At 37.0% G+C, this 14,932-nt stretch overlaps 1 protein-coding gene across 1 annotated transcript in view; it reads left to right on the forward strand.

The window, feature by feature from the left end:
• The window catches only part of LOC106072007 (aromatic-L-amino-acid decarboxylase-like), a 29,522-nt gene extending 14,760 nt beyond the window's left edge, over nt 1-14,762 (forward strand). Inside the window, exons 11-16 of the mRNA XM_056042124.1 lie at nt 3,148-3,215; nt 4,735-4,837; nt 7,552-7,650; nt 8,848-8,949; nt 9,730-9,912; nt 12,566-14,762. Coding sequence (XP_055898099.1) covers nt 3,148-3,215; nt 4,735-4,837; nt 7,552-7,650; nt 8,848-8,949; nt 9,730-9,912; nt 12,566-12,727 — 717 coding nt within the window. The 3' untranslated portion in view covers nt 12,728-14,762. The remainder of the gene's footprint in view (nt 1-3,147; nt 3,216-4,734; nt 4,838-7,551; nt 7,651-8,847; nt 8,950-9,729; nt 9,913-12,565) is intronic.
• Nucleotides 14,763-14,932: the final 170 nt, after the last annotated feature.

Here is a 14,932-nt window from a genome sequence, read left to right on the forward strand (position 1 = left end):
ATGTAAGACGATAGGATCTTTTTTTTTCTAGGGTTATAGATGTAAGATGATAGGACCTTTTTTTCTAGGTTTATAGATGTAAGATGATAGGATCTTTTTTTCTAGGTTTATAGATGTAAGATGATAGGATCTATTTTTTTTTCTAGGTTTATAGATGTAAGATGATAGGATCTATTTTTTTTCTAGATTTATAGATGTAAGATGATAGGATCTATTTTTTTTTCTAGGTTTATAGATGTAAGATGATAGGATCTTTTTTTTTTCTAGGTTTATAGATGTAAGATGATAGGATCTATTTTTTTTCTAGGTTTATAGATGTAAGACGATAGGATCTATTTTTTTTCTAGGTTTATAGATGTAAGACGATAGGATCTTTTTTTTTCTAGGTTTATAGATGTAAGATGATAGGATCTTTTTTTTCTAGGTTTATAGATGTAAGATGATAGGATCTGTTGTTTTTTTCTAGGTTTATAGATGTAAGACGATAGGATCTTTTTTTTCTAGGTTTATAGATGTAAGACGATAGGATCTTTTTTTTCTAGGTTTATAGATGTAAGATGATAGGATCTTTTTTTCTAGGTTTATAGATGTAAGATGATAGGATCTATTTTTTTTCTAGATTTATAGATGTAAGATGATAGGATCTATTTTTTTTTCTAGGTTTATAGATGTAAGATGATAGGATCTTTTTTTTTTCTAGGTTTATAGATGTAAGATGATAGGATCTATTTTTTTTCTAGGTTTATAGATGTAAGACGATAGGATCTATTTTTTTTCTAGGTTTATAGATGTAAGACGATAGGATCTTTTTTTTTCTAGGTTTATAGATGTAAGATGATAGGATCTTTTTTTTCTAGGTTTATAGATGTAAGATGATAGGATCTGTTGTTTTTTTCTAGGTTTATAGATGTAAGACGATAGGATCTTTTTTTTCTAGGTTTATAGATGTAAGACGATAGGATCTTTTTTTTTCTAGGTTTATAGATGTAAGATGATAGGATCTTTTTTTCTAGGTTTATAGATGTAAGATGATAGGATCTTTTTTTTTTCTAGGTTTATAGATGTAAGACGATAGGATCTTTTTTTCTAGGTTATAGATGTAAGATTATAGGATCTATTTTTTTTCTAGGTTTATAGATGTAAGACGATAGGATCTTTTTTTTTCTAGGTTTATAGATGTAAGATGATAGGATCTTTTTTTCTAGGTTTATAGATGTAAGATGATAGGATCTATTTTTTTTCTAGGTTTATAGATGTAAGATGATAGAATCTATTTTTTTTCTAGGTTTATAGATGTAAGACGATAGGATCTTTTTTTCTAGGTTTATAGATGTAAGATTATAGGATCTATTTTTTTCTAGGTTTATAGATGTAAGATGATAGGATCTTTTTTTCTAGGTTTATAGATGTAAGATGATAGGATCTATTTTTTTTCTAGGTTTATAGATGTAAGATGATAGAATCTATTTTTTTTTCTAGGTTTATAGATGTAAGACGATAGGATCTTTTTTTCTAGGTTTATAGATGTAAGATTATAGGATCTATTTTTTTCTAGGTTTATAGATGTAAGACGATAGGATCTTTTTTTTTCTAGGTTTATAGATGTAAGATGATAGGATCTTTTTTTTCTAGGTTTATAGATGTAAGATGATAGGATCTGTTTTTTTTTCTAGGTTTATAGATGTAAGATGATAGGATCTTTTTTTCTAGGTTTATAGATGTAAGATGATAGGATCTATTTTTTTCTAGGTTTATAGATGTAAGATGATAGGATCTATTTTTTTTTCTAGGTTTATAGATGTAAGATGATAGGATTTATTTTTTTTCTAGGTTTATAGATGTAAGATGATAGGATCAATTTTTTTTTCTAGGTTTATAGATGTAAGATGATAGAATCTGTTTTTTTTCTAGGTTTATTAATACTGAAAGTTCCATTATCTAAAATTCAGATTTTATACTTGTGTATGATATTCAATAGTATGAACTAAACAAGTTCCAATTCAATCTTAATTGTAAAATAGAACAATAAACTAAATATTAATGCAATAGTAAGATGATAGGATCTGGGTTTTTTTTTTATGAACTCTTTATGTTGTGTCTACTGTATTTATGTGTGTTTTTCTATTGTATTGTCTTTATATGAGAAAAGAGTCCTTGTAATCACAACACATTTCCGTAAGGATCAATAAAGCAGTCTTAGTCTTAGGATGCTAAAAGCTTATAGATGACAGTATCGATGTAAGTGGTGTAATATTTGGGTGTCCCTAGAGCATAGACAAACTGTTGCTACTAGCAACTAATACTAATTATTATCAAACTGCTCATTTTAGAATGCCTGTCTATATTCATAGGCAAAGCCTATCGAATGGAAGAACCTCGATTACTGCCATAAGTCTCACTACTGCAGGAATAAGCTCCCTTCTTCTATATACAATCAAATTAATAATTTTCCACAAATTGATCAACTAATTGTTTGATTTTTTTAAAAAAATATTTATGTAGTGAGATTGGCTATGCATAATTAACTTGATTCGAGAATGGGAAGAGGGAGAAAAAACATGTAGCAAAAAAACTCAAAAGGAAAATAACTCCACATATACAGCCACTTTTCTCAAGTAACATTTATGTCCCTTTTTCAATACGAATCAATATAACAAAATACCTATAATTAATAATTGGTTAATTTTGCTATTGATTCATGTTTTGTAATGTCCGACAAATAATTTTGTAAAGGTTCTACTTGATCTGTGAATGGTTATGGGAGAAATAACGTGTGCAAAAATTGTTCCAGACAGACAGAGTTAATGTAAGCTTTGTAAAAAAAATATATATTTCTAAGTACATTTACTTAGCTACCATTACCAAGTGCTGTTGATCCTTTTTTTTTTAAACTCCAGCCTCGTTCTGAGAACAAGGCATGGGTAACGTTTCTGATGTTGTAGTAGACCTTTATTAAAATACATCTATGTTTTGAGCCGGTTAACCCCTTTAACTTTTTATCATTTTGTCGAAGAGTTTTTTTTTATTTTTTTAGCTATGAATGCTAAATAAAAGAGCCTTTGTGCACTGAAACGTTTATACAAGGTACAAAACAAGAAGACTTAATGTGAAGGGATTTTGTTTCTCTTTTCTGTTTTTTTTTTTCAGTATGCTGATTCTTTCTCCATGTCTGCCCATAAGTGGATGCCTGTCCACATGGACTGTGCTTGTTTGTGGTAAGTATCGTACTTGTTGTTTGTTTACTTAATGTGACGTAACCCAGTGACAATCAAGTAGTCAAACCATGATAAAACAAAGTGACATTTAGTTTTGTATTTCACTGCGGTAATTAGCAATTAGTTTGAATAGTGCGTGCATATTGCCTCGTGCACTTATCCCACATGGGAGACGAGTGCATGCCAAAGGCGATTTTCTTTGGTCTGCTTAAAGGAGGGCGGCGTAACAGAGGCTCTCCCCCGTTAGTGCTATAAAAATCTACTCAGGCGCCATTTCGCCCTCACTGGCATAGAGGATAGTACTTGGCAGCAGATGGAGAGTTCTCATAAGGGCTGCAAACAAACATCTGAGGCTCAAAGAAAAGCCATTATTGAAGACAGGCGCTGAAGACGGGAAGAAAACTTAAATAGACCGCCAGCTGACCACGGCTTTGACTGCATGAAATGCGGGAAAATATGCAGGTCACAACTGGGTTTGTGTAGTCATGTGATACACTGCAAACATCCTTAATCTTCGGAATCGAAGTCATGGCCATTACATTATATATAGCCCCGATAGGCGTACATACAGAGAAAGTAAAATAATACATTCATGATAACAAGTTTTAGCATGGCTCTGGCACAGATTAATAAAACATTAATGAAAGATTAATTTTAAAATCATCTTATCCCACTCAAACACAGCTACCATCTCTAGTTCATGAGAGATGTCTTTTCAAAACACACACGATCCCTAAAGCAAATCTGCATCCATTAAACCACACTTACATCAGATCTGGACGAAGTGGTCATCTCCTCACCATTAGGTCTAAAAGAGAAAGATTTTAAAACTCCTTTATTCCACTGTCAGTCAGGGAGTTGCAATGTCATTTGCCGCCGTACATAGAAGCCTAATTCACGAAGCGCTGTTATGTGTGTGTTTGTTTCTTGTGTGAACTCTATTTGTTTTAACATCTATATTGTTATTGATCTAGTACTACTAGTCATACCTAAGTGGACTATTGTAATTAAGTTTAAGTTTTTTTGAACCAATAAGATTATCTTATCTTATCTTATCTGGTACTTTACGAATGGAAGAGGCGAACCACAACATGGGGTTTATAAAAACTGTTTGAATTTCACACCCAACTCTAGTCTTTGTTTTTATTACGACGTTATTGTTACTAAGAAGGTTTCTCCGAAGATCAAGTGCGAAGGCAGTATTGCTCTGGCTACGCAGCCCCAGCTTCCAACCTACATATTTTGCCACAACTTGCGAGGGCCTAACCTTTGTCCGCCGGTGATAGATTTCCTTTTCGCCTTCTACCTTTTGTCTCCTCTCACATACGGGAAACGAGCCAAGCACGGCTTAGCTGTCAGACCATAAACGATAATGTGGGGTACTATCTGTGTTTGCAATTTAGTATAGCATAACTTATTGACCATGTATTTTAATATTTGTGTAATATTTTTGGTGGACAATAAATGATTAAATTAGTAGCTACTTGGTCTGAGGACATATTTTTGTTCTAACGCTCAGGGTGAAGAAGATCACACACTTGACTCAGACGTTCGCGTGCGAGGACCCAGAGGGACCCCTGTACATCCCAGCAGACGACAAGAATATAATGGCAGATTACAGGGTAAAGATGTGGTCACGTGGTTATATTCAAACCTGAGCTTTATTTGACTTTAGATCAAATGATTAGAGCTGTGATGCCTAACCTAGTTCGACATGCGGGCAGGCTTAATTCTAATTCTTGACACTCGAGTTGCAAGTCTCATGACCGAAAAGGTACAAAAAACAAAATAAAATTGACCTGAAAATTTGTTATAGAAAACTGTGTATCTAGTACTTACAGTAATTAATGGGATACCTGGAAATGTATCTTTTTTTTACATGTTGGAAAATGATTTCATTTAAAATGTGATTAAATGCTTGCTTTCCCAACGACTCATTTTCGTGTCTCTTTTTGGAAAATATTCCCATCGATCCCCTATTTTGTCGGCGTCGTTTAACAATCTTTTATTCGCGACTCTAATCAAGAATGCCGTCATATTTGTTTGATTAATCCTTTTTATGTTGTTCTTTTTTTTTTAAACAGCCAGACATTGTTTATAAAAAAAATATGTTGGCTTCTTATTATGTTCCACAAAAGTAAAGATTCGTTCACGTTTCCTGGTAGATTCTACATTCTGAGTCTCATTTCATAAACACACTAATGTTAAAGGCCATTGTACCAATCCATCAGAGAAAAAGTGAGGGCCCTAACGTATGAAGATACATTTTCTAACCGTTTTTTTTTCTCTTTTGGATGAGAGATCTTCTACACTTTGTGTCGACGTTTCAGCTGGCCGGATGGAACCACGTCTCTGGCGGAATCTGACCCGCAGGTCGTATTTTGGCCATCAGTGTTATGGAGGTTAGCGCAGACTGCTGCCCCAAAAAATTGGTCTGTCATTTATCAGCGACGCTAAATCTAGCACAGAACTTCTCATTGTATGCTGTAGGTAGGGTGAGACTTAAACAAGGTATGAAAGAACCTTCGCTAAGAACTTCGAGGGTCTTGGGTTCAAAGCTAGGCCCTAATTGATTCTCTATTCGAGGGCCACATTGCTAGTGTTTTTCGTGCACCTAATAGACGATCACAATGTTGTCACTAAAATGAAATGCCAGTGCTGCCACCTGGACCAGAAGATATTGAGCTTTCTGAAGCATGAGCGACACGTGCAGTACCATTACTAGTATCTTCCCCATTCACATAATAATCTTCATCTTTTTTATCATCTAGATCAACGATGCCCAACCTAATCCGACCTGCGGGCCATTTTAATTTCCGACTCTCGTGTCGCGGGCCAGATGGCCGCAAAGGTACAAAAACGAAATGAAATCGGCCTGTAACAATTTGATTAGAAACTTGAAGATCTAGCACTTACATTAATTTAATGGGATATCTAACAGTTATCATTTTTTTAACGCGTCGGAAAATAGGTTAATACTTAAAATGTAAGCAACAGCTGACGACTTTTTTTTTGGTCTCTTTTTGTTAAATTTTCCCATAAATCCTTCCATCTCTAAGTGTAACTTAACATTTTTTCTATTCGCGGTTCAAACCAAGAATGCCTTCATATCTGTTTATTAAAGCTGCTTATATGTTGTTGTGTTTTAAGCTACTTTCTTTACAAATCAAATATGTTGGCTTATTATCATGTTCCACTAAAAGTAAAAGCTCAGTTCAACTTTTCCTGGTAGATTCTACATTTAGAGTTCACTTGTATTTTCTTTCTATTTCATAAACGTACGATTGTCAAAGGTCATGGTACCGATCCATCAGAGAGAAAAGTCATGAGCCTAACGTAGATAAGATACATTTTTTTCAACCTTTTTTTTTGTTTTTGGAAAGGGGGAAGCGATTTTCTACACTTTTTGCCGAGATTTCGGCTGGTCGGATAGAACCACGTCCCGGGCCTGATCTGGCCCGCGGGTCGCATTTTGGGCATCACTGATCTAGATTATCATCGGCATTATCATCAATAACATATTTAACGTAATTATCATAATGCGTCATCCTTTGCGACATCTAAAGTCAGCTGGCTACCTTTGTATTTCTCTATGCCGCTAGAAAGGAACACAGGGCCTTGCTAATATTCACTATAGTATTTTAATGATACTCTGAAGCATCTTAGTATATGGAGATCAAGGCTTAAAGGAAAATGTTATCCCCGTCTCTCATTCCATTAGATATTCTTCTGCTCCAATCCAGACTTATAAATCACATATGAGTCCGCACATTCTGCTCGGGTGTTCTAACGCTCTAAAATGATTTAATAACACTTAGATCAGCGGTTCTCAACCTTTTAAGCTCGAATACCCCTTTTTACAACCCCTCACTCTTCCGCGACACCCACCCACCCACCCACATACACAGCAATAGAAGAATCGACAAAGACAATCCATTTATCGATGGTCTTAGGCGACCCCTGGTAAATCGTCAATCGACCCCTAAGGTTGTCGCGACCCACAGGATGAGAATCCCTGACTTAGATAAACCTAAAAAACAATTATTTACAACGGAAATGGTCGCAGAGGCTTCTACTCGAGGCGTCTCTATTACCACTCCTTCTAGTGTCTCTAAACATGGCGTATTTCCTAATTCTTTCTACTCTTTTAGTTCCAAGATTACTACACAAATGAATATTAACTATGCATCCTAATGTGCTTTCCATTGTGTCCCTATGATTATCGGTGTTGAATATTATGCTAATAATTTTGTATTTGTGTTCTAAAATTGGTAGCCAAACTGACAACTATTACAGCAACTATTAAGACAACTATTGTCTGTATGTATTTGTATAGGGCTGGAGTCTGCCCATGACGAGGAGATTCAGGGCTATGAAACTCTGGGTTGTGTTTAAGTTGTACGGAGTCAAGGGACTGCAGCAGAAGATAAGAGAGGTAACCTTCTCTAAATGAAGTATTCTCTGAGTTACTCTTCTTTTAAAATGTCTTTCTCTACTTTACCTCTTTAAGACGTGAAGTCGTGGCTAGGTGTAGTAGAGTGTCTGATAGTGAACTATTTTACCTTTGTTTTTATTTAGCTCGTAGGGCATTCCAAACTAAAGGAAAAGGGGGTATTTAACTATATTTGTTGAACGTATATCTGCATAAGAATGACTAATGTGGCTATGTGTTCTATGAAAAAAAAAGTGAAGTTCCCTTATGGTATAAACAAAGTGGGTCTGATTGTGCTGCTAATATTGCACACCAGGGCATCTCAGTCCATGGCCTGCAGTATGGATTAAGGTAAAAGGTTATCAAGTGTTACTATTAGGGCCGGATTTAAAGGAGGGCAGGCGGTACTACAGCCCCGGGGGCTCCACAAGAAAGGGACCGCCAGAAAAGGGTTAAAATATATCCGAATTTTGACGGTTCAAAAAAGTTGTATTTTTTTCCTAACATTTATTTCGCGTGTTTAAGACTGGCAAGTATGTCCTGGTTAAGAAGTGTCGCTTGTGGCATGCTTTGTAATAAGAAAATACAGCTTCGAATTTACGCCAGTGCATCTACCGAAGGCCTTACACTCCACACACTCAAAAATATACACTTTTTAAAACCTAATGATGCATATTAAATATTTTTTAAACAGGAGAGTGAGATTAAATGTATAAGAGCTCTGTGTCTTTCTTCTAACATATAGCCTGCTTTAAATATAAGTATGTTCACTCATAGGTGTGTCTTTATTAAATCTTTCGAAAATATGTATGGGTCCCCACAAAAATCCTGCTTCGGGGGCCTCCACATATTTAAATCCGGCCCTTATCCACATTACAATAGATGATATCATTGAGTATTCTCTACTAAAGTAGGTATGACCGGCGGACAATGGTTATACTTTCCCTGGATGTGGCTAAATATGTAGTTACAGCTGGGGCTGCGTAGCCACAAAAAATACTGCACTCCTCATTAATCTTCGGACACGCCTTATTATTATTATTAAGTAGGTATGTTTATTATCCATAATTACATTAGTGGATATGACTTCATGATCCAGTCGTTAGAACAGTGGGCGCGAATCGAATTATCCAGTCTTACAAATGTGGATATGACTGTGTTATCCAGACTAACAATCGTGGATGTGTCTATGTTATCCAGGATGTCAGACGAGCCAAGGAGCTTGAAAAACTGATTGGCGAGGACCACAGATTTGAGATCCTCGGAGACGTCATGTTTGGAGTCGTCCCTTTTCGCTGCAAAGTCAGTACTTAGAACAAAAACTTTAAATACTACAGTAGCTGTAGCAGCATTTAAACGTTTTGTAACCTTTCGCATTTATATTTCTTTAACCTAGAGTTTTATTACAAAACTTATATCAACTCCCTCTGTCTGTCTGGTAAAACAAGTGTGCTAACTTATAATCTTATTTCTCCCAAACCAATTCTCGGATCAAGCTGAAACTTTGCACAATTATTCATTGACATAGACAAGACATGAATCAATAATAAAAAAAGTAACCAATTAGACAATTATATATTAGTAACTTATTATTTCCTTTAAGAACAACAATGGAAACTAATACTTCAGTATCCACAGATCTGGCTAAATTGTTTGGGTTGAGTCCCCTTCAATAATTGTTAACGCTATTTCTCCCTCACGCATTCTCCTATCAAGTTGATACTTTAAACAATTATTTATTGTACCTATCAAAACATGAATCAATCAACAAAAATACTCAATTAGTCGGTTAGTTATTGGTAATTAATTATTTTGTTTGATATCGAATAATGGAAATAGCTTCTACATTTTATCTTATGTTATATTATACAGACGTTACTTCAAAAAAAAAGAAGATAATTACGTCATACGCTACGCGTCATTCATTTAGTCATGCATGTTAACCAATAACTTAAATTCTGACAAGTCACTGGTTTTCCTATGTCAGCGATGGTCTTATGTCCTCAGCAATTTTTGAGGAATTTTTCACTTCAAATAAATGACTAACTATTGAGTGACATTGCGTTTGTTCTTCCTACTCAGCGCCCAGATAACAATGACATCAACTTTGAGATCTTGAAGCAGATCAACAAGTCAGCGGTCATCAAGATGACCGGGGCCAGGATCGGCTACAAATTCTGGCTGAGGTTCGTCATTTCCGGCCGCTACACGGACTCGGAGGATGTGAAGTTTTCGTGGGACATGATCCGACGTACGACCAACAAGGTTTGTGATCCACTCCCGAAAAGTGAGGCCCTAACTATGACCCGCGGGCGAATTCCGGGTCGTGACATGATACCATCCAGCCTTTCGATACTTTCGCACTCAGTACAGGAGAATGAAGCCGCAAAGACTCGATTCCATGGACTCCCAAGTTTTTTTGTTTGAGGCAATGCGGACCCTAACACATATCTTAAGGGCACCCCTGAGTCTACCCAACTCTAATGGGCACCTGACTTTAGTAAGGGAAAGTAAAGACGTTTTGTCGTTGTACTGGCCACATGACACCCTGGTCCTTAACTGTTGGCCATAGAAACAGATGACCTTAACATCATCTGTCCCATGGATCGCATGATCTGAAAAGGAACATTTTTAAAAATACTTTTATAGCTCCTGCCTGTAATAACTTCCAAAAGAGGCCCAATCTCCGTTGTAAAATGTTTGTTTTACATGTTTCAGATGTTCTTTCAGAGTTGAAGATAATTTACATCCTAGTCCAAACCTCCAGCAGAACGACGGGGGATGGCAGCTGGCAGGCTATGAACCCGGGACCATCGAGAAGTCCGAACGACAGTCTAGCGCGCATACAGCATGACCAGGCAGCCATCCGTTGCGCACATGTGGTGGGAGGGGGTTATAACTCTACGTTACACACTAAGTCTAGTTCTACCTCTACGTTACACACTAAGTCTAGTTCTACCTCTACACTACACACTAAGTCTAGTTCTACCTTAACGTTACACACTAAGTCTAGTTCTACCTCTATGTTACACACTAAGTCTAGTTCTACCTCTACGCTACACACTAAGTCTAGTTCTACCTTAACGTTACACACTAAGTCTAGTTCTACCTTAACGTAACACACTAAGTCTAGTTCTACCTCTACACTACACACTAAGTCTAGTTCTACCTTAACGTTACACACTAAGTCTAGTTCTATCTTAACGTTACACACTAAGTCTAGTTCTACCTCTACGCTACACATTAAGTCTAGTTCTACCTCTACGCTACACACTAAGTCTAGTTCTACCTCTACGTTACACACTAAGTCTAGTTCTACCTCTACGTTACACACTAAGTCTAGTTCTACCTCTACGCTACACACTAAGTCTAGTTCTACCTCTACACTACACACTAAGTCTAGTTCTACCTCTACACTACACACTAAGTCTAGTTCTACCTCTACACTACACACTAAGTCTAGTTCTACCTCTACACTACACACTAAGTCTAGTTCTACCTCTACACTACACACTAAGTCTAGTTCTACCTCTACACTACACACTAAGTCTAGTTCTACCTCTACACTACACACTAAGTCTAGTTCTACCTCTACACTACACACTAAGTCTAGTTCTACCTTTAAGCTACACACTAAGTCTAGTTCTACCTCTACACTACACACTAAGTCTAGTTCTACCTCTACACTACACACTAAGTCTAGTTCTACCTCTACACTACACACTTAGTCTAGTTCTACCTCTACACTACACACTAAGTCTAGTTCTACTTCTACACTACACACTAAGTCTAGTTCTACCTCTACGTTACACACTAAGTCTAGTTCTACCTCTACACTACACACTAAGTCTAGTTCTACCTCTACACTACACACAAAGTCTAGTTCTACCTCTACGCTACACACTAAGTCTAGTTCTACCTCTACGTTACACACTAAGTCTAGTTCTACCTCTACACTACACACTAAGTCTAGTTCTACCTCTACACTACACACAAAGTCTAGTTCTACCTCTACGCTACACACTAAGTCTAGTTCTACCTCTACGTTACACACTAAGTCTAGTTCTACCTCTACACTACACACTAAGTCTAGTTTTACCTCTACGTTACACACTAAGTCTAGTTCTACCTCTACGTTACACACTAAGTCTAGTTCTACCTCTACGTTACACACTAAGTCTAGTTCTACCTCTACACTACACACTAAGTCTAGTTCTACCTCTACGTTACACACTAAGTCTAGTTCTACCTCTACACTACACACTAAGTCTAGTTCTACCTCTACGTTACACACTAAGTCTAGTTCTACCTCTACGTTACACACTAAGTCTAGTTCTACCTCTACGTTACACACTAAGTCTAGTTCTTAGGTTCTCCTGTCCGTTCTGTCCAATCCACTTCTCAGAAACCTCTCCACACAGAACCAACAACTCATAACTCAGAGTTGTTCCCGGTCCACATTGACAGCCTTCTAAATGTTACCAGGTAGAACGAGGAACGCCTCTTTCTCTTGTTCCAGAGCACTAGACTCTATAGTTCCCTTCATCTCACTTTAAGCCCACGGAAGCTTCTCTTTCGGCCCAATTCTGAACTTCTGAACGGTACGCCGATGCACACCATAGACACCAGTACAGGGGCAGAGCTTTCTCTGTAACGAGTGTACTTACATCCAAAGCATTTTTTACATCCTAGTCCAAACCTCCCGCAGAACGACGGGGGATGGCAGCTGTCAGGCTAACAACCCGGGACCATCGAGAAGTACGAACGACAGTCCATCGCGCATACAGCATGACCAGGCAGCCATTCGATACAATAGACAAAAGCATAAATCGAGATTGTTTTAGGTCTTTAATTAAGTCTGTAATTTAATAATACAAGCTTTAATTAAATTTTATACTTACCTGGTTGCATATTGCAGGTGATCGCCGATTACACGGAGCGCCAGCACAATGAGGACAGGTGCGGGATGCCCAACTACAAGCACGTGATTATGATAGGCAAGGAGGAACGAATGGACGGGGACGAGAAAGAGGAAGAAGTGGAAACTCACAGTCGGCGGATCGATTCCTTCATCCAGTAATGTCACAGCTGTTAAGCGCCATATGAGACAGCCATTTAAACTCCTTGTTATTTTAAAGCTTCATCTAACCACAAATTAGATTTATACGCATTGTATGACATTACATTCGTATTTTATAGGTTAGTTCAGTGATGCCCAACCTAATTCGGCCCGCGGGCCTTTATAATTTCCTACACTCGTCTCGCGGGCCACATGAACGAAAAGTTATAAAATGAAATTAAATTGTTCTGAAACTATTTTGGTAGAAACCTATGGATTTAATACTTAATTAATAGTTTACTTGACAATTATATATTTTTTTACGCGATAGACACTATCATTATCTCTCTACTTAAATGTGAGCAACACCGGCTCATGTTGTGGTCTCTTTTTGATAAATATTTCCATGGATCCTCAAATATCTAAGCGTAGTTTAACAATCTTTTATTCGCGGCTCAAACCAAGAATGCCACCGTATTAATTTTATAAAGTGGTTTTTATGTTGTTGTTTTATCAAACAGCCACACTTTCTTTATAAAATAAATATGTTGGCTTATTATCATGTTCAAAAACACACACATGTTAAAGATCACGATACCAATCCATCAGAGAAAAAGTGAGGGCCCAAACGTAGGTAAAGATACATTTTTTCAACTTTTTTTTTGTTTGGAAGGTAAATTTCTACACTTAGTGCCGACGTTGCGGCGGGCCGGATGGAACCACGTCGCGGGCCGAATATGGCCCGCGGGCCGTAGTTTGAGCATCACTGGGTTAGTTAAATACGACGGAAACTAAATAGTCTAAATCAAGATAGGATCACCGAATTTTAGAAAAAAGTTATATAGGTCTCAACTCTGACATGGGACGTCGCAACCTGTGGGCAGTGGAAACCAATAGCTCGTTACAGACCTGTGACGTGGAAACGAGGTGCTGGTCTCCACTGCACACAGGATGTGACGTTGCAGGTCAGTGTTCAGGCCTTCTGTGACGATTGGTCTCGAGCTGGTTCAGCTCTCTAGTCACCAAAACATACAACGTATTCCTGAATTGTGGCGACGCTAAAGAAGAAAACAAGTGACACCATGAATAAAAAAAAAAGGGAGGTGGCGGCTATAGACGGTCAATGTCGGGTGATACTTAGGCCATTCGTTAAAGAAGGCCTCAACACTGACCTGTGACCTGGCAACGAGCTATTGGTCTAAACTGCCCACAGGTTATGACGTCGCAGGTCAGTGGTGAGGTCTTCTATAACGTAGGGTCTCGGTAATACATGTGTGTTAAAGTAAACAAACGAAAGGGGATGGGAGGGTAAGGTGAAGGATTTGTGTCGTCACTTCCTACTACAGTCACGTGATATAGTTATTAATAACGTAAGAGTGAATGGTGTCGCGGCAAGAACGATAACTCTGTTCTCCATCGTCAGACAAGAGTTATCAGTCGTTCCATTTTTTTTTGTATTACTTGTTTAAAATCTAGGATAAGGAAACAAGTGCTGCATTAACCTGAGACTTAACAACATAAGGAGATACATATTCTTTCACCATTTTTCATAATAACACACACACGCACAAAGAATGACACTCGTAATTTCCTAATTACGTCACTGTCTTAATTCGTCCACACCACCACCATTAGTAGCATCTAATTTTGAGTAGCTTCATTCTTTTCCTTATATTTATTTTTCCATGGCCATTGCAAATTATTCATCACACTAAAAACTATTTTTTGTTAAATTATTCATCAAATTAAGACGAACATTTTAAAATACACATAGTACATAGAGCCCACTGGCTCACGCTAACTAGTGTTATTTCAATAACTCATTCAATCCTTCTAATCTTATGGCTTATCTATATTATCTCTCCCTGGAACGGCGAGTGCTATTAAAAAGAACAAAAAAACGCAAGGATTACTCAGTCAATCTCTACACCGTAAACATAAACACACGTGCCTCACGTGGGGCTGTTTCTGTTTCTACTTGTTATTCCAATGTATACATTTATATTTACATTTTACAAGTTTATAAAATAAATTATTTTTTTTTCAAATTCTCAAATAGTTTTCTTCATTTTCTTACATTTTTTACAAAGTTTATATCAGCTCACTCTGTCTGTTTGTCTGTCTGTCTGCGCCAAATTTGGTACACGTTATTTCTTCCCCAATTATTCTCGGATCAAGTTGAAACTTAACACAATTATTTCTTGTACCTGAAAAAAGAAGAATTGA

Source organism: Biomphalaria glabrata, chromosome 9 (genome assembly GCF_947242115.1).
Source record: "Biomphalaria glabrata chromosome 9, xgBioGlab47.1, whole genome shotgun sequence".
Classification (NCBI taxonomy): Eukaryota; Metazoa; Mollusca; class Gastropoda; family Planorbidae; genus Biomphalaria; species Biomphalaria glabrata.